Source organism: Sinohyriopsis cumingii, chromosome 13 (assembly GCF_028554795.1).
Source record: "Sinohyriopsis cumingii isolate HCF-2022 chromosome 13, ASM2855479v2, whole genome shotgun sequence".
Lineage (NCBI taxonomy): Eukaryota > Metazoa > Mollusca > Bivalvia > Unionida > Unionidae > Sinohyriopsis > Sinohyriopsis cumingii.
The window spans coordinates 22,476,520-22,503,935 of NC_142973.1; the positions used below are offsets into that span (position 1 = coordinate 22,476,520).

A 27,416-nucleotide genomic window follows, 5' to 3' on the forward strand; every position below is an offset into this window, starting at 1 on the left:
TTTTTTCCACAGGTTAGTAATTTAGTTTAAATAGACGTTATTCATTTATATCTGTGTCATCAGCTAATACATAGTGATATGTGGCTCTGCATGTTTTTGTCTATTTGGATCATATGTTTAACTCATCAAGTATATTTTTTATTGCAGGAAAGCTATTCCCCATCTTTCTGAAAGTGGTATTTGTCTGTCTATCTTGTCTTAACACTGCAGAGCTTCATTTGTATCTGAAAAGTCTCTTAAAGTAATGTCTAAACATTAGAAGACAAGAAAATATGATTTTGGCAAAATAAAACCTTGGTGTCCATGAACAAACTGTGTCCCAAAGGCATACATAAAATATGGTAATAAGTGTTCACTGCATATAACTGCATATAAGTCAAACTGCAAACAACGTATACCATGATCTGCCATCACATAATATGCCTGTAGATCAGGGTCTATGCTGTTTGTGTACTAATTATTTCTAACAAGCTGTACAGACCCAGATATGCAATGGTGGATCTGGGTTTCTGCAGTTTGTAGTTGGACTTGTCTTATAATGTGGTACTTTACTTTCAGCTGAAATTCCAAGGTCACAGATCATTTGCAGTGCGTGGTGATATTGCCATTGATGATGCCCAACTTATCAACTGCAACTTTCCAGGTAAATAAAATACACATTTATCATACAAGTAGTACCATTGTTACTTACTTGAAAGTCAATTTAAACTGCAAACTGCACCGACTCAGATCTGCCATTGCACAATGTGCCAACAATTCTGGATCTACATAGTTTTTATAGAAGTAATCAATAGAATCAACAATATAGACCCTACTCTCATACCCAATTATGCAGCAGCAAATTAGAGTGTGTTGTCTTCAGTTGAACTCCACTTTTAAGCAAGTATAACGGTACCCCTTTGAATAATAAGTGAGAGTAATAATTTAATGAATTCATGAAATATTGTTTAGAGTGCTCGTCTGTGATGGTGATGATTAGTGCAACATTGTAACTGTAACTGCAACAGTTGCCATGGAAAAACTAATTATCACATGACTGTGTTATATATGTTAATATACCCATATCACAATATTTGTTATATGCAATGTGTGATAACCTCATAATGTCATAAATAATGTCCTAACATCAATCAATATAAAGGCATAATGACCAAGGCATCCAAATATATTTCAGTTATTTCACTGTACTATGTTGAAGTTTGGTCCAAAACAAAGTTGGTTATTTCTTGTCATGTGATAAATAGAATCTTAAAGGTGTGTACATTTAGATTAAAATTTATTAAACTCATTTAATTATTTTCAACCTTTTGCTTACCAGAGCTTACAAATAATAGAAATTATGTGACATGTTGTTTAAATTTCATTTGAAAAGATCACAATTTTGAGATCCCTATTTACCATTATTTAAAACATTGTATTGTGTTTTAAATCATAAATATATTGCAGTATTAAAACTAGATTTTAAGGCTTGCATATATAATTGTAAATGATGATGATGACACCAACAATGATGAAGATCAAGATAATAATAATAATACATTCGAAGTTTTAGTATCCAAACATGATGGGGACATAGGAATGGTACAAAGATGAAGAGTTTGTATAATAAAGTCTGTTAACATTTATAATGTTGGTGGTAAATGGTGTTGATTTAGATAAACCAGATTGTTTATAATTATCCCTCATGTTGAATCTTTATCTATCTTGCATCGGTAAAGCTTGACCGAGATGTATGGAAGACTTTTAGTGATCATTGATTCAGGAGAGTATGCATGAAAAGCTATGTTGTGTGGGATGAAAAACTTGATCTGCCAGACTTTCCCAGATATGCATCCATGACAAATGGAGAGGGGAGGCATTATCAGAATTAGTAAATTTTTTTCACCATTGACAGAATATCCTTTTTTGGGGAAAGTGTTTGGAGCTTATTAATGCCAATAACCAAATATCAACAAGTAATTAACAAGATTTATTGCAAATTGTATCCAGTAGACATTATATTTAGCTGTCATTAAAAGCATGTCAGGTAGGGAAACAGTTGAAATTTGCAATTGAATTAATTGTGTATTATGATTCAGAATAAAGTTTTGATCCAGAAATTGGAACAGCATAGAAAAAAACACGAAAATTTATATATTGAATTGGGGCCTATTTTTTAGTCATAAGACATATTGGCATTATTTGCAAAATAACAGTAATAAGAAATGAACACAAATAAAAAAAATACAAATAATATTGGCAATATCATTATGTAAAGACCAAAATATTTTTTTCATTGTATCCGATAACTATCAAAATTTATTTGCATATTTCAAGGAAGTTGTCAGGTATGAGAGGGCGGAATGCAAAATTAAATGGAGACACTTCTTTTTAGGTAAGATGATCCATTTCTGTATCAAAAATTTATCAATAGCAATATGTTTAGTTATCATATATTTTGACACAAAAGGTCAGAAGTATATAACGGGAAAAGCCTGTAAGCACATAACACACAAAATTAGATTAACAGCTTATTGTATTTTTTGGCATGTTGACTTTTTGTCATTTGAAACATGTAAAACTCTTTCTTTTTGATTGTTTAGCTCCACAACCATCATGTCCAACCTCACAATTCCAATGTGGTACAGGAGCATGTGTGCCACAGAGTGCCCTCTGTGACTTCAGCGATGATTGTGGTGATCATAGTGATGAAGCCAATTGTGGTATGGATATTTTCTCCGTCATAATGCAAAATATTTGTTTTCTCTTATCTCTGTAATCCGAATTAGCAGTGCTCCATATAATATTTGGCTCATGGGGGCATGGTTCTCCTCAATTTTGTATCCAAGGAATATTAATCACAAGTGGAAGAATTAAATATTTTTTCCATATGAGTGAGAGAGAGAGAGAATGCTTTTCTGAGCACATAACAGTCTTAGGAACAGCAAAACCTAGCATTTGGTTGGCTAGAACATACAAAAGCATGAACTGTATGCAGGGCTGCATTAATTATAGCAAGTTGAGGGGTGCTGATATTAAGAGATGACAGACCATAACGTTTCTTTTAAAAGTGTAATCGGTACATTTTATATTAAATCTTAGAATATTTTTATTTTTATTATGCACGATCTGTACTAATAATCTCTTTATTTGAAGCACTGCACAGGTATCACTTTCAAGTAGTGATGGTGGTGAGAGCAACAGCATCAACAATATGTAAGACACAGGACAAATTTATATAGTATATTTCAATACTGACATTCTTTAGAAAGATCTTTAGGGCCAAAATATTAAATGCTTATAATTATGGTTGTGATATTCTTGAAAAGATGTTAATGACTTTTTTATATAAAATCTCATTTATGATTTATTTTTCAATGAGTGAGAACAATTGAGAAAAATAATAAACATTTGTAAAAAAAATTTTATTTTGAATGGTTTAGGTAACTATCCTTCCCGGTGTGACTTTGAGAGCAGTCTGTGTACTTGGTCACAAGACCACAGTGACAACTTTGATTGGACACGAGCTTCTGACAAGACAGCCACATTTGGAACAGGACCCTCCAGGGACCATACTCAAGGCACTGCTTCAGGTATGTTATTCATGAGTCACCAGACTATTTGTATAGTCTTCCTAGTAGTTGATCATCTACTGACAAATGCTGATTATCAAGTAGTGTATCTTATACAGACAAATACGGAATGAAACCAATATGAAATTTATTTCACCAATAAGTCTCAGTATTTCACACTTAGTATATAAAAAGCACATTATATTTATTTTTGTATATTGGACATGTACAAATTTTAAATTTGCTTCTAAGAATGGAATTTTAGAATGAAACTTTTGGAATTGAATAATCAACAAATTTGAAGATGAGATATAGTCCTTTGACCAACAAAAGGGATAATTACATTTAAAGATGTTGTATACTTTTTATTGACTAAATTAATTATGCTGTAAAAACAATTCTTGGCCCACATATTTTCTTGTTTCACACAGTACCTTATCAGTACATATTTCATGTTAATATTTGTTTCACAGTACCTTATCAGTACATATTTCTTGTTGATATTTTACTATTTTCCTTTCTGCTCTAAGGACATTACCTGTATATTGAGACGTCTGCCCCACAGAGACCTGGTGACAAAGCCAGAGTGATTAGTCAGATCTTCTTACCAACCACTTCACACAAGAGGGCTGCCACTGGACAGTGCACAGTAAGCATGTGTATAAAATTAATCAGCTAGTTCAAATTAAAGTGTGTTTATTCTATATTAATTTTGCAAGAAATTAAGACAGCTGTGCAAATAAATCTTGATTGATTTCAGAACAAGTTGAGACAACTTTACTAGGAAATCTTGATAGATTTCACAACAGACAATTGTGTAAGGAAACCTTGATTTCACAACAAATTGAGACATCTGTACTTGGATGTCTTGATTGATCTCACAATTAATTGAAAACAACTGTACAAGGAAGTCTTGATTAATTTTAAAATTTGAGACAACTGTACTAGGAAGTCTTGATTGATTTCACAGCAGAGTAAGACAACTGTACAAAGAAGTCTTGATTGCTTTCAAAACAAACTGAGACAACTGTAGTAGGGATTCTTGATTGATTTTACAACAAACTGAGACAACTGTACTTGGATGTCTTGACTGATCTCACAACTAATTGAAACAACTGCACTAGGAAATTTTGATTGATTTCACAACAAATTGAGACGGTTTTATTTTTCTTGATTTCACAACAAACTCAGTTATACAAAGAAGTTTTGATGGATCTCACAACAAACTGAGACATCTGTACTTGGATGTCTTGATTGATATCACAGCAAACTGAAACAACTGTATTAGGAAGTCTTGATTGATTTCACAGCAAATTGAAACAACTATACAAGGAAGTCTTGATTGCTTTCACAACAACCTGAGACAACTGTAGTAGGGAGTCTTGATTGATTCACAACAAAATTGAGACAACTGAAGCTTGAAATCTTAAGTGATTTCACAACAAATTGAGACAGTTGTACAAGGAAATTTTTTTTGATTTCACAACAAAATGAGACAACTACACAAAGAAATTTGATTGATTTCACATTAAACAGAGACAATTGTACTAAGAAGTCTTGATTGATTTCACAACAAATTGAGACAACTCTACTATGAAATCTTGATTTCACAACAAGTTGAGACAGCTGTACCTGGCGATCATATTTGATTTCACAATAATTTAAGACAACTGTACGAGGATAACTTGTTTTTTTAACAACAATTTGATGAATTTCAACTAAATTTAGCAGGGAGCACAAGACATAAAAGTCATCTGGTTTATACAGATGTATTAGGTTGCTGTTACTTAAAACAGAATAATCTTTTAAAGACTTTCCCACTGACAGCTGCATTTGATGGAATTTTAAAGCATCCAGGCATGAAGATCTTTCATGGTTGTACAATTGATAATGATTCACCATCCAGTACAGCTGCTGTTATTGAGACCATATAAACTTGAAAATTACCTCTTTTAAGAAACAATGCAACAGAATTTAATCAAATTTGAATGAGAGCATCCTTCCATGAATGCCTTTCCATTTCACAATACCGATCAGCCATTCCATATGGTCATTGTTACTAAAATTAGAAAAACATTGAGGTCACCTCTCAAGAACACACAGTAGCTAATTCAGTAGAGCAACATACTCAGATACTGATGGTTGTGGGATCAGTAACACCCAGATCAGCCTGGTTCAGCTGCCTCCATTAGGAAAGTGATTTAGCACCCATTTCCTTGGCATGACGTGTTAGAAGTACCATTAAAACTAACTAACCATCCAAAAGTACTTAAAAGAAACTGACTTAATTTGTATGAGGGCTTCATGTCATTTTTAGTTTTGTATAAGTGAGAGTAGATTACTTAGTACAATGGCTAGTCTCTTATGAGGCTTTAATTTGTGAAAAATAATAATGAGAAATTGAAATTTACAAAGGAAAACTTGAAACTTGGATTTTAACAAATCAGCATGAGGGAATATAATTTGTATCAAATTTAAACTATATTTATTCTTCAGGATATATATTTGAAGAGATAAAGTTTGTAAAGATTTATCTATTATCTTTTGATTGGTTACTCTTCTCTTGCAATTCCAGTTCCGAATGTTCTACCACATGTTTGGACCAACAATTGGCTCTTTGAACGTTTATACCAGAAACTCTATTGGTGGACCGCTGAAGAAAATCTGGACCAAATCTGGGAACAATGGTGATTTCTTTGAAAGAGCAGACATTCAGATCTTTGAGACACAGAACTTCCAGGTAAAATGACTTCACATTCTTCGAGTATAGATACGAGTAAACATCCCCTTATGCAAGGTCAGTAATAATAAATGCTGACAGTGCATTATGTTCAATGGGGTGTTAATTAAAATTTGTTTCAAAACTTATTGCTGCACACAATATGCACTAATTTGGCCTGTATAGTAAACATAATTGTAATCATTATGTACATTTTTCAGCTTTATTTCAGAATGTAATCAGTCAAATATCATCTAAACATCGACTGTTTTTACTCTATTTACCTAAAACAAATCAAAGATGGTTAGAAAGACAGTTGTAGTGTTGATTTGTGTATAGAACTAGTTGTAATAATGTTGTATGTTTGAAGACACTTTTTTACTTTCAAAAGAACATCATGACATGTTTAAACTGAAGTACAGTGCTCCCTTATTATAACACCATTTATGGAAGCCATTAAAGTGCCCAAGATTAAATGAAAGGAAAAAATAGGTCTTTAAAAAAAATATCTTTTAATGATGTTAACATTATTATAATCTATTTTCATTAACTATGAGCTAAATTTTAATGAATTAAGTAGCAATAATACAAATTAATGTTACCTGTTAAATAGGAATCATGGCCCTATACATGTTATAAGAGGGGCACAATTATAATGATGTTCTTTAAGGGATCATTGTACTCTAGGATATAATGAAAGGTATAACAGTACCATAGGATATAATGAAAGGTATACCACCAATACCATAGGATATAATGAAAGGTATACCAATACCATAGGATATAATGAAAGGTATAGCAGTACCATAGGATATAATGAAAGGTATAGCAGTACCATAGGATATAATGAAAGGTATACCAATACCATAGGATATAATGAAAGGTATACCAATACCATAGGATATAATGAAAGGTATAACAGTACCATAGGATATAATGAAAGGTATACCAGTACCATAGGATATAATGAAAGGTATACCAATACCATAGGATATAATGAAAGGTATACCAATACCATAGGATATAATGAAAGGTATACCAATACCATAGGATATAATGAAAGGTATACCAGTACCATAGGATATAATGAAAGGTATAACAGTACCATAGCATATAATGAAAGGTATACCAATACCATAGGATATAATGAAAGGTATACCAATACCATAGGATATAATGAAAGGTATAACAGTACCATAGGATATAATGAAAGGTATAACAGTACCATAGGATATAATGAAAGGTATACCAGTACCATAGGATATAATGAAAGGTATACCAATACCATAGGATATAATGAAAGGTATACCAATACCATAGGATATAATGAAAGGTATACCAATACCATAGGATATAATGAAAGGTATACCAATACCAATGGATATAATGAAAGGTATAGCAGTACCATAGGATATAATGAAAGGTATAACAGTACCATAGGATATGATGAAAGGTTTACCAATATCATAGGATATAATGAAAGGTGTAACAGTACCATAGGATATGATGAAAGGTATAACAATACCATAGGATATGTTGAAAGGTATAACAGTACCATAGGATATGAAAGGTACAATGATACCATAGGATATGTTGAAATGTATAACAGTACCATAGGATATGAAAGGTACAGTGATACCATAGGATATGATGAAAGGTGTAACAGTACTGTAGGATATGTTGAAAGGTATTACAGTACCATAGCATATGATGAAAGGTATAACAATGCCATAGGACATGTTGAAAGGTATAACAATTACTTCATAATTTCTGAAGAATATGATAAATTTCTCACATAGACCAGTCCTATTTAAATCACTTTCCATAAGGCATGGTACTGTTATGAATCCATAATGCTGATTTTTAAATCCTTCAATGCAAGGAATTATTATGTCTTCTTTTAAATTTCCTATTTGAACCAAATCTGTGAATTTATGTTTCTTGCAAATATTCTCTTATGTTGAGAACAAGTTTTTATTATTCAGTCATAGAGTCTTTATAGCTATGGCAACATTTTTTGTTCAGTGCCAAAGAATGCACCCAATGTTTCTGTTATTTGGGTTAAATGGTATATGCAGCAAGTCCCACTTATGTACTTGTCCTATTTGTACCCAAAATATATCCCTCTTTTATTTTGTAATCACACAGTACCCTGACAACAGTCTGGACAAGTTGTAAACAACAGTACCCTGACAACAGTCTGGATTTGTTGTAATCACACATTGCCCTGACAAAAGTCGGGATTTGTGGTAAACACATTACCCTGACAACAAAGGATGTGCTGTAATCACAGAGTACCCTGACATCAGTCTGGATGTGTGGTAAACACACAGTGCCCTGATGACAGTCTGGATTTGTTCTAAACACACAGTACCCTGACAAAAGTCTGGATTTGTTATAAACACACAGTACCCTGACAAAAGCCTGGATGTGTGGTAAACACACAGTACCCTGACAAAAGTCTGGATTTGTTGTAAACACACAGTACCCTGACAAAAGTCTGGATTTGTGGTAAACACACAGTACCCTGACAGTAGTCTGGACATGTTGTAACACAGTTCTCTGACAGTAGTCTGGACATGTTGTAAACAACAGTTCCCTGACAGTAGGCTGGACATGTAAACAACAGTTCCCTGACAGTAGGCTGGACATGTTGTGACACACAATACCCTGGCAACAGTCTGGACATGTCAAATTTTAATTGGATTAATTTCATTACAGCTTTGACTCTTTCAACTTACAGGTTTTAATTGAGGGTGTGGTAGGAAATGGTTACCAAGGAGATATTGCTATTGATGATCTGTCAATGACTTCAGACTGTCAGCTCTCACCCAGCCGTAAGTGTTGTATATTTTTAGAAAAATTATCAAGAATGAAATACTGATGTAATTTAAGAGAGATCAACATTTCTTAACTTTGGAAAACACCATATTTATCCAGTGTCAGGTTCAGCCTTGATGATAAACCTACCCCCATGGTAACAGTAGTTTGGCATGTATTCACTTAGGATTAGTAATCCCACCCCCAACTTCGTTTTCAATTTATTAGACTGTCCCCCAGGTCTTAAATACTTTAGTAGTAGGGCATTTTCAATGACATTCCTTAAAACATCATAGTGACTTTATTGTTCTTGTAATAGAATAGTTTGAGTCACAAGGTTATATATATGCCTTTAAATTTCTAATTATTAATACAGTGAAAATTTTCTAAAGCAGCCCGTCAGCATCCTGGTTTCCTGCATAGACTGGCCCAGTGTGATCAGTCTGATACTAAATAAACCTTCCTATACTGGCCACCTCTTTAAAAAGTCCAAACATTTGTAGTCACAACAGTGTTCATTTTAGGGAAGTTTGACTGTAGTTGATGTGAGACAGGGATTTAATGGAAAACACTAAAAACCTTTGCAGAAACAGTATTTTGAAGGCTTCGTTGCTGATAGAGAAACTGATGATTTTGTACCCCATAAACTAAAGACATTTAATTTGATTTATCACATGACTACTGTTTTAAATAGGTTAATATATCTATTGTAATTTTCCTACTTGTAGCATATAATAATACTTCATTATATATGACATCATGATGTCATAAAATGCAAAAGTGTAGATCTTCAGCTTTTAACTTGAAGGACTAGATTTTTTTCTTTTATTTAAAAAGGTTTCGTTTCCTAAAGCTTTTGGAACTTTTGACTTTACATTTTTAGAACTAAACTTCTAGTCACGAATGTATGGTCAAGATGATATGTTGCTAAACCCGACAAATATTGTAGGTATCCATTCATGGGAAATTGAACCAACTTGATCTAAAACATAAATTTCAGACCCCTAGTAGGGCATTTGCTTGCCCTTTTAATTTTATTGTGTAGATTATGCTATTACATTTGTATGGTAACTCAATTATACAGAGGTTCTACCAACTGGGACTCAAGGACCACCTACCACTCCCAATCCTTGTAGCTCCAACTTCTTCCAGTGTGCTGACGCCAGTAAATGTATCCCACAATCCCAAGTATGTGACTTCCAGCCACAGTGCTCTGACAACTCAGATGAGGCCGCCTGTGGTGAGTATGGGGTCTAAAGTTATGACCTCTTGTCAAATGTTTTGTAAAATCATTAGCTTGCTTTAAACTAATATATGCAGCAAAGAAATTAAAATTTAATTTAAAAAAGAACAGTCTTTGTAGAGTCAGGAGGGAATTCAGCCCTGTGATTTAATAATAATAATAATTACTATTATTGTTGTTGTTGCTATTATTATTATTATTATTATTATTATTATATTATTATTATTGTTGTTGTTGTTGTTCATATACATGTATTTTAATATTTCAAGAGAATGTTATTTTGACATTATAGAAGAGACCTTAGCTTCCTTGAAATTTTATATCTTTTGGTCTAAGTTTATGTATTTGTAATCTGTTTGAAATTTCACAAGTTGTAGCAAGAGAAAAGAAAACTGTAATTTGTGTTTTAATCTTATAGTCATAAAATGGTATTTCACTTAGTTCACTGACAAGAAACTGCATGCATGCATATATTGTAAATAATAAATCGCAACATTAAAATCTGCATTTCTAATATTATATCATATCTCAGGGAATCTTCCAGTTTAAGCTATTACTTGAAAATAAGTCTTTCACATGTTTTATGGCTGTTATTATTTGATCATCTAAACATTCTGAAGGTCAGTCTTTAGTGTATTGGAAACAAACTCAGTTTACATATTCAATAGGTTTATCATAATGGAGGGTTCTTCTCTCTCGAACTCTGAAACTCTAATTTGAAAAAATAACTGGACATGAAATTAGTATTTTGTCATCAATTCCTTGTCTCTTTTTCCATTACATGAATATTTGTTTCTTCAGGTGCCTGTAACTTTGAGAGTGGCCAGTGTGGCTGGACAGATGTCAGTTCTGGACGCTATGACTTCAAGATCTATCAGGCCCAGGCTGCAGGTGATTCTGGACCAAGCTCTGACAACACCCTTGGAACGTCTCAAGGTTGGTAGAGCTACCAACCATGTAGTAAATATTTTATGGGGACATGAAATGGTAGATAAAGGTGTCTTTTTAAATTTTGGTGAGTTGGATGTTAGTTGTTGTTGCCGTTGTTAAGGGCTTAATGCCATTTTTTAGCACATGATATTCTATACATGGCAGCCAGTATATCTGGTGGAGGAAGAACTCAGGAAAGAACTACCAAATGATGGGAAGCTTCTGGCAAGTTTTCTCACATGCCCACATTAGCCAAGTTCAAGACTCGAACCCACATGGACAGAAGTGAGATTTCAGTGACCTGTAAAGGTGAGCACCTCAGACTATTTGGCGTTGGGGCCCCAATTGGCCGAGTGGTCTAAAGTGCTCTCCATTACGGATCACAGCCATCTCACCTCTGTCTGCATGGGTTTGAGTCTCGGATTCGGCCAATGTGGGTATGTGAGAAAGCTTGCCACTAGCTTATAGAGGGTCAGTGGTTCTTTCTGGGGATTTCCCAGGTTCTTCCTCCACCATTAATACTGGCCACCATGTATAGCCTATCATGTGCTGAAAAATGTCATTAAACCCTACAACAACAACAAATCAGACTATTTGGCCATCTGGGGCCTCTTAGATTTTAGTGATTGCCAATCAAGGGATGTTATAATATATAAGGTAATAAATACATTTTAATGGAATTTTATTTGATGCTGATAGTTATGAGATACTGATTTATTACTAATATTTTTCCACTGTTAAAAATACATGCTGTATTGTACTTAATTGATCAGTGAAATTTAACAGAAATAGAATGGATCTGCCCAAAAGGAACAGTTGTGTGTTGGCCCTTATCAAAATCAAGCTAATAACACCATTTCCAATTAGCAAAGGATCATGGAAAATGTAATCAGACAATGTTACATTGGTGATTGGATTCAAGTAATTGTGATGACATTAATCTCTGGAGTGAAATTTAGTGTTATTTTAGAGTTGATTCCATGATGCTTTTGTATTTTAAGAAATATCCATTTTTAACGATCAGTTCACATAATTTTTAGACACTCATGAACATACATTTCTCGTAGGGAGTAGTTCTTTAATGCTTTATCTCTTCTTGCACATACTGGTAGGTGGGTGAGTATTATTCATTGTTAATGCATCTGGTAAATCACTATATGTTGGTATAAAAGGTAAGTCACTTAATCTGTCTTTTAGAAACAAAATCCCGTCATTAATAAATTGCCTTGTTACTTGTCACATTTTTTTTGTCTTTTGATGTCTCTCACTGTATATTTTGCATGAAATGTACAGAGTGATATACTTTTCACCAACCAAATATCCACAGTATTATGACAAACCTTATCTGCTGATGAGATTGATTATTCTAATGGTGCAGTTGTTTCTTTCATGCAGGACACTACATGCTGGTAGAAGGTTCATCAGGTGTGTTCTTTACTCGAGCTTACATGGAGACCCCAATTCTTGGTGCCACTGGGCCAAGCTGTGTCCTGCAGTTCTACTACCACATGTTTGGAATCAATGCAGGTTGGTCATACAACGTGCTGTTAATGCTGTGATGCTATTTTCTCTTGAGAAAAATGAACAGTAATCAGTAACAGTATTTACTTACTGTGGAAACTTATTTCAGATAATGATTGATCATTATGATTTAGCTAAATGCAATTAAACCCCAACTTAAAACTGAAGTATTACTTAGTCCCAGTATTTAGACACTGGTTGGCTTAATTTGCTTTGTGTTGGAAAGGTATTGCTCATCTCAAACCATAAATTCAGCCATCTGATAGCATGTGAAAAAATATAATTTCTGTTTTTATACATCCACCATAAGGCATAGCTTACTCTGTTATGATATTTTACATCCATCCATCCATCATTCTGTTATCAATTGTATTTTTGTACAGTAAATCAAGTTGTCCACAATCAGTTAGTTACCAAATGGTGTGGATGGCTTACATATGGTCTAAGGAAGACTCCTACTGATTTTTGGAGGTCAAAAGCTCAAAGGTCAAGGTTACTTTTATAGATGTGTTTTCCATCATATATGGTTATCAAAACTTTATGGATGGTTTGCACTTGGGGGTAAGAAAGAAACCTAATGATTTGGGGGCTAGAAAGTCAGTAGAGCAAGGTCATTGTGACTGAACAATAACATTAGCTCTACATCACATACCTGAACCAAACTTGATGGATGGCTTGCATTTGGGGTAAGAAGACAGCTTATTGATTTTAAAGTAAAAAGATTTAAGATCAAGACCACTGTATGTAAAAGAAGAAACGTCTTTGCACACAACAAATGTCAGCTATCTTCATAGAGCACTATAAAACATGGAGTAGGTTCATAATATTCCAAAATGTCACTCTTTTTTATGAATGTAAAGAGGGATGAGGATTTATTTGTAAAATTATTGTTTCCACTACTAGAAATCTGCAGAAATATATGTCCATTTGATCTACATATTTAAATAGAGTGTTGGGAGTCAATGAGGGGTACATTTTTAACAGACCATACAACATTTATAGACTATTTCAATAGCTTTTGGTTGCCTGCTGTTATGGTCATATTGTGACTTCACCATGCGCTGGCTGTTCAAAGCAGGTTGCATTTCACTATGTTATCTTCTTTAAGAGGAGAACTCACTCTTTGCAGTATTTCTTCATTCTCTAGTAAAAAAAATTAAAGAATTTTAGATATTTCATCTAGATCTGTCCTTGCATGTTGTGTATTCTGTATTTTGCTTTTGGTTTTTGTGGGTTTTAATGGTACTTTCAATACAGTATTGGCTTTATCTTGCTGAGGAAATGGTAGCTTAGTGCCTTTTCCAAGGACCCACTGAGGCATCTGACCCAGGCTGGCCTGGCCAGGTATTGAACCTGCAACCCTTGGATCAGAAGTGCAGTGTTCTGCCAAGTTACTGTTACTTCCATCGTTTATTTTTTTAAAACCATTTCTCTTCCAGTTAAGTCTGGAAAACAATTCAGGAGCTCCTATTATACATATCTATTTTGGTATGTATTTGTGAGATAGGATTTTACAGCATTTTAGCACAACAGTGGGCCAATTAAAGGTAAAGTTTGAAAGAGAACACCCTAAATAAAGTCCCAAATTTAGCAATGGACTCTGAGGGAGACTGTTCTCAACTGTTTTACCCTCATTAAATAAAGACTATTATTATTACAGTGGTACACTTTGCATATAGAGTTTTCAAGTTTATGTTTTTTTTTGTTGGTATGTTAACATGTTAACATATCACTTTCTATGAATTTGATTGGTCCAAGCCTGTGAAATCTTTGTGCAGTATTCTCATTATTGACTGACTGTCACTGTAGGATTTTTCCTCACTCCCTCTCCTGGAACTACTTTATTTTGCTATTACTATTAACTACATGGTGGCTGTCTTTCCAACTGGTTGCTAAATGGACACCTAGAAAAGATGTGACTGTCACAAAACATGCAGTGGTGAATACATTTGTCAGAATATGGCCCATTTATTCTACATAGAATTCTAGAATATGAGTTAACCTCTGGTCGTTTGCGTAGTTCAGATGAAAATGTGGGAGAACCAGAAATATGTATTATGCTTTACAACACAAACATACTGAGTCTATGCAGTTAAACACCCAACAGTCTGTTGTTATGCAGACAGTTACCTTTATATTGATGATTCCACACAGTATGAATCTTGCACCACAACCCAAGGACAAACTAAAATGTCAGCCTATAGGAGTAGTTCATCTTACCAGTTTGATGAAATGAGCGGCAACATATGCTGGTCTCCAAACTGAGAGAAAGTTATCTATCAACAGCATTCTTCCATATCATATACCCAGATTAAAAACCACTAAATCTGGGAATCACTAAAGCCATATGAATACAAATCAGGAATGCCATATATCTTATCCTCCTTACTCAGCAGCGCCTTTAGATTTACAATTTCCAGTAATCATCCCTTAATATGAATCTTTAACAACTAGAATGATATTTCTTCTGCCATATCCAGTGCGATATCTGTGGAGAATGTCCATGGTAGAATGTACACTTTTTGGTGGAGACATTGTAAACAGTCTCATCTAAATCCATGTAGATGGTCCCCAGAAACTCCAGCTGAGGTGGCCAAGTTAACTTTGTGACATCACACAGGAAATTCCATCAGAGATCCAGTGTTGAAAAATGATGCCTGTGTGAAATGTTCTGTTTTTATGGAGAGACATTTGCTTTGAATTAAAATTTATAAATGAAAAATCTACTTCTAAATGTTATTGGTTATTGAGTTGTGTCATTTTTCTTCAGCTTGAGTGTGTGTGTGTGTGATCTGGATTGTTAACATAGCTTTAACATATCACTACAATGTCTGCAGCATGGCAGTTTATAGTGATGTCTAGCACTGGGGCATCATGCCACAGACATGTAGCATGATGTCCCACCCAGTCACATTATCCTGACACCAGGTTGACCAGTCCTAACACTAGCATCTTAATGCTGAGCGCCAGGCAAAACAGCTATTAGTACCATTTTTATAAGTCTTTGGTATGACTAGGCCAGGGATAGAACCCACGACCTCCTGCATCCAAGGCAGACGTTCTAACAACTAGGCCACCAGAGCAGTCACTCTTCATCTTGCATCTGGCACTATTTTGTTCACATGCAAGAATTGATAGATGCTGCATCTGAGCAAGAATTAAATGGGCCAGAAATCATTAGTTCTTCTTTTCATCTAGACTCTCTCCTTTAAAAAAGAACCTTTAGTATTTAATGATTTGATATTGAAGTTTTAAGCTTGTTGAATAATATCCAGCCTTTGACTTTCCAAACAAGGCTTGCATAAACTGGGAATTATTCATAACTTTAATATTAATCATTGCCCCATTTAAATACTGTACTTGTTATTATTATTATTGTTATTGTTGTTGCTGCTGCTTTTGGAAACAAGCTTTTCTTTGTGGTGTTACATTGTAACTTGAAACTTATTTTAAATGATAAAATCTTTATTTTTTTCTGTAGGCAATATGAGAGTACTTATTGTGAATAGCCAGAAAGCTGCAGACAAAACCTATGTATTCACGCAAACTGGTAACCATGGCAACAGCTGGCAACAAGCCCAAGTTGATATTGGACAACTCCAACCTGGTTACAAGGTAAGTTTTAATACAGTTTCACAGTTTTGAAAATGTATAATGTGTGTGCTCTTATGTTTTTTGTATACAAATTTATATATTGTGCAAATGATCTATTCAGTATATCGTCTTGAGTGAGTTGAGTGAGTTGGTGTGAAATTTCATGATACTATTGTGTAATATGACGCAAGTCACAGTTGCAATTAGGCCTTATTGATGTTGTAAAAGGAAGTAAATAATGTTTGTACTTCAATGTTTTTTTCTAAGCCATTTCTAAATATTGTTGTAAAAATCTTTGATCCGTCCTGTCAGCTTACATAAGAAAATGTAGAGGTTATAGTATTGTAGTTTTAATAGAACTTTAATTAAAGTATGGAAAAGATTTTGTTTCAATCTTGATTGACTAGTTTTTGTGCAATTAGGAAAGGTTTTCCTATGATGGCATGACTTAAAGCAGATTGTTGAATTATCAATTTATTTGTTATTTTAGATACAGTTTGAAGCCCTTCCCAACAAAGTGGCTCCAGGTGATAGCAGGGCTGACATTGCTGTGGATGACATATCCTACATTAACTGTAGTCCAGTCCAGATCTACAATAATTCCAGTTAGTATTTACACTTTGTATGCCTTGTTGACTAAATGCATTGCATTTCTTCTGGGGGTCATAACTGCTAATAATTGTCAAATGCAATCAGTGAACACAGAACATGGTGATGTGGAACTACTAACCAATAACTGCAGTTTATAAAAAGAATTAGTCAAAATATTTGTATGGGGAAAGATGTCACTTGTGCAAATGGTGTCACAAACTAGTATATAAAGAGACAGATGTTTTATTACTCTATGGCCACAAACTAAGTAACAGAAAGAAGCAAAACTAACAAGTTTTTTTAAAACTTCACAAAGCAAAGAATTTTATTTTCAAAGTCATAAATGAAAATGTGAGAGAAACTACAGTATTATGATGTGAATCCAGAATAATCCTGGCTAAGTTCTATGAAAGTCAATCAATGAATTTAATGAATGAAAAGTTCTGTATAAATTTCAAAACAGGAAATGTACTGGTCTGCTAAGAATTGTAACATCATCAAGATAGCATTGTCCAGAACTCTTTTGAATAATTCACAACAGTTCCAGAATGAATATTATAGTCCAAATAATTAGCAGTTTCTGTTTTTACTGAACAGTCCAAACAAATGTTTTTCCTCTCAAATAATTTCTAAGTACAACATGAAACATGTCTGCAGACTAACAACAGGAACACAAGAAATGAGAATAACTCCAAAATAGGAATGAATCTGATTGATCAGTCCCCCCCCCCTTGTATACACCTAATATTATGACTCTTTTTTTCACAATATACCCCACATGACAGATGACACTACCCGTTTTCTGTCAAGCTTGCCTATTCATGTGACTCATTTTGTGTCAAGCTTGTCTATTCATGTGACCTAGCTCAACCAATTGGAAGTTACTAAATTCTCCTAGAAACATAGAAACCACATCAGCTAATGAGAAATTAATCGAAATGTGCCATAAGGTCAGTTTGCTAGGATTATTATTAATAATTGTTAACACTTACATAAGCATCTATTTATAGACCCAATGTAATACTGTGCTCTTAACAGACTCATGTCATGTAGGCAAAGTTCACTAAAAATATTCTGTACAATGTACAGCCATGAATTATTATAATAAAAATTAGATAAAATCATATATCAGGATTTACAAAAAATATAGATATACATAACAGATTGTACTAGTTACTGGTCCATGATTTTGGCTTGGCAGTTTTGGGTGGGTACAAACAAATTCTTAAACAGATAAAAGTGTTTCATACCAGACCAGTCCATACTTTGTTAGCAGTATTAGTAGCACATACATTGTTTTCTTGTTTGTGCACATTTCAGATGTGAACTGTACATTTGAGAATGGTTTGTGTGGATTCCATCAGGTGTCTACAGATGACTTTGACTGGACACTGACCAACATTGCATCCCCATCTGCTGGCACTGGACCTGACAGGGACCACACAACTGGAGCAGGTAATGTATATTACATTTTTAGAAAAATTAATAATTACCATATTGTCTACATTTTAATACATGTTTAATTCATGTATTTAGAGTATACATTAGAGTTACGTTCCTCATTATACCTATTCTGAGTCATACAATCATACCATAGTGTAAGTGGTCCCTCATTATAACTCTGTTCATGCAAATCATACAAGTGTACCATGGTATAAGTGATCCCTTATTATAACTCTATTCATGCAAGTCATAAAAGTGTTCCATGGTATAAGTGATCCCTCATTATAACTTTGCTCATGTAAGTCATACAAATGTACCATGGTATAAGTGGTCCCTCATTATAACTTTGCTCATGTATGCCATACAAGTGTACTTTGGTATAAGTGGTCCCTCATTATAACTCTGCTCATGTACATCAATCAAGTGTACCATGGTATAAGTGGTCCCTTATAACTCTGCTTATGCACGTCATACAAGTGTACTTTGGTGTAAGTGGTCCCTCATTATAACTCTACTCTTGGGAGTCATACAAAATTTACTTTAGTATAAATGGTCTCTTATTACAACTCTACTATGGGAGTCATATAAGTGTACTGTGGTGTAAGTGGTTCCTCGTTATAACTGTATACATGGGAGTCATAAGTGTAACATGGTGTAAGTGGTCCCTCATTATAAGTCTGCTTATGAGAGTCATACAAATCTACTGTGGTGTATGTCATTCCTCATTAATACTTTATTTGGTGAGTTATACATGTGTTGAGACTCATAATCATACCCAAGTTGCATGTGTGACTGTGCTATTCATGAGTGTGGGCCCTGGGTGACAGAGTGATCTAAGATACTCACTTTTGCAGATGACTCACACATCTCACCTGTCTGTGTGATTTCATGTCTCAGTTCATCCAACAGGGGGTATATGACAAAACTTGCAATAGCTGCATGGGGGTTGGTGGTTTTCACGGGTTCTTCTTCCACCAAATATACTGATTGCCTTGTATCACCTATCACATATTAAACAATGGTGTTAAAACAGACAAAACCAAACCAAACTATACAGAAGTGACAATTTATGGCCAGGGATCACTGCAATTACAGGTAAAAATATTGATCATAGTTTTCTGCTTTCTCAACATTCTGCAGAACCATAATAAGAACAGCAAGTTTTTTGTACAGGAAATTTAAGGAAAAAATAGTTTGATTTCTTTGGATTGATGGTGTTTGTAAATGGAGAAATTATGAAAACTAACAGACAGTCAACGTGTCAGCCCAATACTTTTTGTCATATGGTTGACAGGTTTTTTAAAACAAAGCAGTCTTAATTGGTCAGATGCTGGCATAAGGTTTTAAATAGTATTCAGTTTGTATTTTGTATTTAAGTTGGAATTAAATGAGACTTTCTGTGCTTTATTCAATGTTATTTTCATATGTGACAGTTGTTTTAAACTCTACTGGTCATGGGACTAGAAATAATCTATGTAACAACCTTTCATCCAGCATCTGTTAGCACAAGTTTTTTGTTGCTACTCCTAAGCTACTGGGAGAATTGCCACCAACCTTCAAAGACATATTCATCCCAAGGTCTTCTTGGTCCTAAATGAAAATGATGACCCTCAGACATTCAGTATGGCTGGTACAGCAGCCATTTTGAAATCAAATTATTGCTACAACTCCTCTGCAAATGGTCATATCAACATGGGATTTTAACTAAAAGACTACTTGTAATGTCTAGTTGTTTCTGATTGAAATGGCACTACACTGACACCCTGTATGTATACCATGGTGGACATTTTGAACAAATTGTTATCACTGCTCCATCCAAATAGATGGTCATATTTAAATTGGGTTTTCACTGAAAGACATCTTATGATCTCTAGTTGGTCCTTAATGAACATGGTGCCAATTGTGACCATCTCATAAATACAGTAACTGCTACTCATGAACAAAAGATGGTCACATTTACATGGGGCTTTCACTAAATGACTTATTGTGATGTCTAATTGGTCCTGAATAAAAATCATACCTGTCAAATGTCCTCCTTGTTGACCATCTTGAAAATCTCATGCTTGCCATTCCTAAAGGGATGGTCATATCAACATGTGTTTATTTTCTACAAGATGATGTCTAGATGGTGCTAAATGAAAATGGTACACATCAGATATGCCTTATTTTGATAATGGTGGTATCAATGTTCATGTTGAAATAGAGTTTTCACCAAAAGTCTTTCATTTTCCTACATGAAATAGTACTGATCTGATGTCCGTGTTATTTTATTCTCCAGCATCGACATGGGATTTTGACAAAAAGACTTAGGATTTAGACATGTTATTGATAATAGTGTCAGTCAAACCTCCAACATAACTATCAGCTTTGCTCTTTTTGGATGAATGTTTATATAAACGTGTGGTTTTGCTAAAGACATCAAATTATGTATATTGTTTGTAGATGAAATGATGTTGATCAGACATAACAATATGGCCATGGTAGCAAGCTTGTAAATCGTGCCATTGGTACTTCTTGAATGTATCAGCATGGGGTTTTAACTTAAATGCCTTTCGATAATAACATATGGGGAGTGTCAGTCTCTTCAATGGAAGCTTGTTTTGTTTTCTCAACATTTTATGTGCAGAGAGAGAGATACAGAGAGAGAGAAATACAATTTTGAGATGCATATAATTTTGAGATTAAAATAATTGCAGGCTTCTACATTTACATTGAGACATCATCACCTAGGCACATGGGCGAGCGAGCAGCCATTACATCAGGAATCCAGAAACCAACAGGACCAACTGGACAGTGTCTTTCTTTCTGGTACCACATGTTTGGTGCCCACATAAATACCCTGAATGTGTATACTGTGGATACTTCAGGCAACCAAGTTATGATCTGGACCAGGTCCAAAACCCAAGGAAATGTCTGGAGGAATGGATTTAGAACAATTAAAATGCAGACTCCATACCAGGTCAGTATAGATGGTTATGTTATGATAACTATTTTGTCAACTGATTTATTATCACACATATGGAAACACGATGAGACGTGTTGTCTCACCTGTATAAAGAATTGTGGGACCTGGATTGTCTCATCATTGTAACCATGGTAAGACATGGATTGTCTCATCTGTGTAACAGGGTTCACACATCTTGAAAAGTTTTTGACTTTTGATGGTTACATTGAAAAGTGCCTAAATTTCAGTTTGGCTTCCAAAAGTACTGGAAAAGTGCTTAAAAATAATCAGTATTTCTTCAAATGTGCTTAGATTTAGAGACAAATGTGCCACAATGAAAAATATTGTTACACTTATATAAATATAGACATATGTTCAAACAGGATTGCCATGAGTGCTTTGCCTATGGGTAAGGCCTAGTGACTACAAAAATTTCCATGCCTTGTGTTTGTCAGAAGATGGATCAACAGAGGCTCAGGTTACAATAGTTCTGCTAGGTCCCAAATTTTAGTGAGGATGAGGACAATACATTAGACTTACCCATCAATCAAAGAAGTCCCAAAATGGTGTTTCTATCCCAGAATGAGTAGATAATTGATTATAGAATACATTAATATTTTTTTAATCAATTAAACTACAAGAAATGTCATAGAACTAGCACAAAATGTCCAATCACCAGGGTCTATTACTCTGTTGAAAATGTCAATTCATTTGACTTTATCTGTAAAGTACCCACAATATAACAAGGATTTTCAGAACCACTGTAATCTCAGGGAAATCAATGAACAAAATTGCTAAGAAGTCCCAAAGCAAGAGTGGAAAGCATAAAAAAAATAAAGTAATGACAGTATGGATGAATTTATAATATTTTTTGCTTAAACTTGAAAAAACTCAGTCATGAGTCTAAAACTCTGGCAAATGAGACTGCTATCTCCCAAACTGATGAAGATGACTTCACTTCTACCTATATGCTCCACTGAACTTAAATTTCTTCTTATAGGCCTAGTTGAAGAAAAAATATTCAACAATTGTTTAAGAATGAAACACCTAATTCTGAAATTTCTCTGGACACTAAAACCATTAACAACATTCTTCCTAAACTTATCTACAGTCATTCATAGTGCTTGAAAATTACATTTTTGTCTTTGAAAAGTTCTTGAATTTCCTGATGAAATATCAGTATGAACAATATATAAGCAGGGTGTAGCAGGATTCACTTTTCTGCCAATGGCTGTACTGGGGGCATCAACATTTAAGTGAAGTTTTATATACATGTTTTTTAAAGTCAGATGCAGGTTAAACATTGGATTTTGAGAACAGCTTTTTTATTTGTTTATTTATTTACCAATTCATTTTTATATCATTTTTTGCCAGTATTAGAAGATGGTATTAGTATGAGCAAGATCTATACATATTTGTATGGTGTAATCTTGTATCTGATTGGCTGACGTTGTTACCATGCTGACACAGAATTTTATATTGGATTTTTCTCTAATTTTGTGAATATGCTTCTTTTGTCATGGTCTTATACAGTTGTCATAACAAGATTGACAGAGCTTGTTACTTCTCTTGCAATTATATTTCACATCTGGTTTTGATAAAACTTAATAAATTAGTTTTTATCATCAAGACCTTGGATGAGTTTGATTCTGGTCTTGAACCACATGTTATAATTATGCCTTTATCTCTGGAAAGGTTTTTTTTCTTTTTAGACCATAAAATCTGCATCATAAAAAGACTGGGAGATATTTTACATATGGTGTTATGATTTTGCAGTGCTACAGAAAGCCTGTGTAGTGAAATGGTCAACTAAGTTTTATATGTGAAATTGACAAGTAATGTTTAATTTACATTTCTAATATCTATTATTTGTCACAGAGATCTGTCATTTTTCTGGTGACTATTTTTATTTTTGCTTTTACAATGCTATTTTTTTATATTCAATCTATGATTTGTTACTATATTATTATTTTCTAGTCAAACATTAGGTTTGTTACTATGTTATTATTTTCTATTCAGATTTAAGTTTTGTTATTATGTTAGTATTTTCAGTATGAACTAGAGATCTGTTACTATGCTATTTTCTATTCTAACTACAGATCTGCTACTATGCTTTTTTTTATTATTAAACTATAGGTCTTTCACTTTTCTTGCTATTTTATATTCAAGCTTCAGATCTGTTACTATGCTATTATTTTCTAGTCATGCTACATATCAGTTGACTGGTTTATTTTGCATGTATTCAACAGATAACATTTGAAGGTGTAGTGGGTTCCAGCTGGCAAGGCGATATAGCCCTGGATGATACCTCACTCAGACCTGGACCATGTCCATCAACAAGTTAGTTAATAACAACAAAAAACCTCATTGGTAGTTTAATATACTCATCTCTCATGACTTTGCTACATGCATTTAAAATGGCATGCATCTGTCATATTTGACATCGTTGACAGATTTTGACATACTAATAATAATAATAGTGTCTTCATTTATAATTGACCCATTTAGTTAAGTATATTTTATTTCCTTTGAGGCCCTTTACTATTAACAAATTTTATAATATATAAAAACTTGTGGACCAGTACATTCTTTCTCCCTCTCTTTCTCTCTCTTTCTCTCACCTGTCCTTAATTCTACATCATTAAGGGTAGTTTAAACTGCAATCAAAGACAAAGTGCTTATTCTATCCATCATGTAGGCAAATTAAATATCTGTATATGATAGGGAAATAATACAGTATTTCCCAAATGAATGAGAACATCACCTGGTAGTTGCCTCACCTAGGAATCAGTTACTGCCTGTCACTTTCAGTTTAACCATTTTGGTGACTAATGTAAATAAATGCATTAGATGGCAATAGGATTGGTCGAATTGTTTCTTGCAGTTTGTACTCCCTCTCATGTTCTTTCTTTCTTTCTTTTCTTTCTCTTTCTCTCTCTCTGTCTCTGTTTCTCTCTCTCTCTCTCTCTCTCTCTCTCTCTCTCTTATAGGAGACAAAGACAGAACAAGTTTGACTCTATCCTGTGTACAAATTGATGACATTTCAAATCAGACCAGATTAGGTCTCCATTTCCACTTGCGGATTGTTTTATGTCAATTTATAAAAAATATTTTGAGTTATAAATTAAGGCCATTAGTAAAATCATTTTCCGTTATCAGGATTCTGTGACTTTGAGGCTGATTTGTGTGACTGGGTGCAGGACACTTCAGACGAGTTTGACTGGGTACGACACAATGGAACCATATCTCAGGGGATAGGACCACAATATGATCACACTACGGGAAGTACACAAGGTACTTTGTCTATAAATGCCTTATACATACACTGCCTATTTATAGCTATATCTATATCTATCTGTCTACATAACTGTCTAGCTACCTATTTACCTACCTATTTACCTGTCTATCTACTTTGCTATTTGTCTACATACCTGTTGACCTGTCTAATGCAGGCTGTCATCAGTGGTGATCATTGGTAAATTTATACTATTTCTAATAACACTTATGTATGTATGTATGTATGTATGTCTGTGTGTATGTATGTATGTATGTATGTATGTATGTATGTATGTATGTATGTCCATCCATATAATGCAGACTGACATTGATGGTGATATTGTTAGTGAATTTACACCAATCATTCGGTTACTAACTATAAGCAGACACCTGCTTTGTTGAATGGCCACATTGTGGCAACAGAATGTATCAGCTTTATTTCAAGGATGAATAAAATCCATTTGTTCCTAATTGAAGTGTCATGGGTTGCTATTGTCACTCACTAGAAGGTATCAACTCTTCATTTACAAAACTCTCGGGAAGAAAGCAAATTGGCCAGATTTCCTCTCATCTTAAATAATGATTTGGAGAAAGAAACTGCCATGATAAAAAGGTATTAAAAACATCACTTTGATATTTTTATTTCACTACTGTTATTATTGGATAAAATACAAAAAACATGAACTTGCCGTATGTTTAGTGTTTTTTAATTTAAAAATGCGATATTGTCATTCTTATTGACCACTTTCATTGGTCGTCAGTTGATGCATAACCAGGTACATTATTTTTCTAAGATCTATAAGTTTGAAGTGGGTCTTTTTAGATATAATTTTACTCATTGAAAGTTCTTTTGTTGAAAATTCTTTTTAAAAAGTAAAAAATATAGTTTAATTTTAAAAAAAAAATGTTATCATGAAATCAACTGCATGATTTGTGTAATGTGTTATACACATAATGTTTGTCAGCTTCAGCTTTTTCCTAGTGGTGTCACATTTCAGTTATAATGAAATTCAGCCATAATTTACTAAATAATTAACAGGAAAAGATGCTGCTAAGTGGTCCAGTAAAGCAGAGATTTGGAACTCAATTTCTTTCTTCACCTTTTCTTTCTTCCTTGATTTGGCTAGAATATTTTCAAATTTGGCAGTGCCTATTTTAATAAATTTAAATATGAAAGTGACACCTTTGACTCTTTCAAACAATTCAGAGTAATTTTCAGACAAATATCATGAAACCAAATTCAAGAGATTGTTCCTTGCATTGATTGTTTGCAATTACTGCCCTGTTATTAAAAATATTTTATTCAGCTTGTCATAACATGCAACAGCCTGTTTATCCTGTCTTTGTAAAAGCTAAATAGATTAGATTCACACTTGCAGCAAACCTATTTTTCTCTTTTCTAGGTTACTATATGTATGTCATGGCATCACCCCCAAGCCTTCCTGGAGACTTGTCTCGTTTAATTAGTGCCACATACACAGGTGGATCTCCACAGTGTCTGCAGTTCTGGTACCACATGTGGGGAGAGGACACTGGCACCCTTAATGTCTACCTGAAGGATGACAATGGACAGCAGAATGTTTGGAACAGGAATGGACAGCAAGTCAACCTCTGGCTCTATGCTACAGTTAACCTGAATCCGACAGCAACATTCCAGGTTAGGATTTAATTAAGCTGCTTTTATTATTATGTTAATTATGCAACCTATTTCATTTACTCTGGCAAAATGCTAATGCAGCTTAGCTAGTGTATTACAACTGTTCCTTTATCCAAATTACAGTATATGAGCTGGGATAAATCCAGGAGCCTGAATAAAACTTTTTTCAAAAAGTTGGGGATTTGCTAATAACTGGACAATAGCACTTGGTAAATATTTGTCAAAATTGTTTATAAACATGGGATGGTGATTATCAAGTGTTTATTCTCAAAGAAATACTATATTTATAGTTACTGCTAGTTTTCACTTTAAGAAAGCAGGCTTTATCTAATCATATCATATTGAATTTAACCTGTGTCTTTGCTTTATTCCAATGTTATCAACTTTCTTGGAGATTTTAATTTAGGTTATGTTATCTAAGCATCAGGAATAAAGGTTTGAAGTCATGCACCATATTTGATTTTAATCAGCAGAGTTCTGGGTTTCTAAAAAAGCTGGTTTTGGCTTTGGTGTCCTTTTTTGACATTGAGGCCTGAATCTTATATTAGTCTCACCTTTATCTAATGTTGTATCATTAAAATTCCTTGATTCATTAGATTGTCTGCATTCTTATTGCCCATATTTTTACACTTTTGGGATTATGTCATGATCTGTCATACCTATCAGTCCATCTGTTTGTGTTTCCATCAGTGTGAATGCTAGTCATTTTATAATACTGATTGAGAGACAGTGATCATATCGGGCTTAAAGAGAGGGTTGCCATATCATATCGGGCTTAAAGAGAGGGTTACCATATCATATTGGGCTTCAAGAGAGGGTTACCATTTTCTATCTGGCTTAAAGAGAGGGTTATCATATTGAGCTTAAGAAGAGAGTGATTATATCTGGCTTAATGAGAGGATGAATAATTGACAACTAAGATTTATAATTCTAAAATGAGTCCTAGGAGGAAGCATGCACCTGCATTCATATGTGTGTGCATGCGTGTAAAAAAGATGCTTTTAGTTTCATGTGTGGTATAGAGTGTTAACATGATCTTTCCTTAAAAATGTAGCAGTTGACCTATTAAAAGATACATCAAGAAATTACTGAAAAATTGCTAATAAAAAAGAAAGTGTAAAAATATT

At 33.9% G+C, this 27,416-nt stretch overlaps 1 protein-coding gene across 1 annotated transcript in view; it reads left to right on the forward strand.

The window, feature by feature from the left end:
* LOC149785045 (MAM and LDL-receptor class A domain-containing protein 2-like) overlaps positions 1-27,416 on the forward strand; it is a 349,170-nt gene that overhangs the window by 255,587 nt on the left and 66,167 nt on the right. The window contains exons 124-139 of the mRNA XM_089931272.1: positions 559-643; positions 2,583-2,702; positions 3,423-3,572; positions 4,082-4,200; positions 6,127-6,291; positions 9,014-9,107; positions 10,175-10,330; positions 11,135-11,269; positions 12,659-12,790; positions 16,266-16,399; positions 16,869-16,983; positions 18,290-18,424; positions 21,109-21,371; positions 23,606-23,696; positions 24,516-24,650; positions 26,036-26,289. Of these exons, the coding sequence (XP_089787398.1) occupies positions 559-643; positions 2,583-2,702; positions 3,423-3,572; positions 4,082-4,200; positions 6,127-6,291; positions 9,014-9,107; positions 10,175-10,330; positions 11,135-11,269; positions 12,659-12,790; positions 16,266-16,399; positions 16,869-16,983; positions 18,290-18,424; positions 21,109-21,371; positions 23,606-23,696; positions 24,516-24,650; positions 26,036-26,289 (2,283 nt within the window). The remainder of the gene's footprint in view (positions 1-558; positions 644-2,582; positions 2,703-3,422; positions 3,573-4,081; positions 4,201-6,126; positions 6,292-9,013; positions 9,108-10,174; positions 10,331-11,134; positions 11,270-12,658; positions 12,791-16,265; positions 16,400-16,868; positions 16,984-18,289; positions 18,425-21,108; positions 21,372-23,605; positions 23,697-24,515; positions 24,651-26,035; positions 26,290-27,416) is intronic.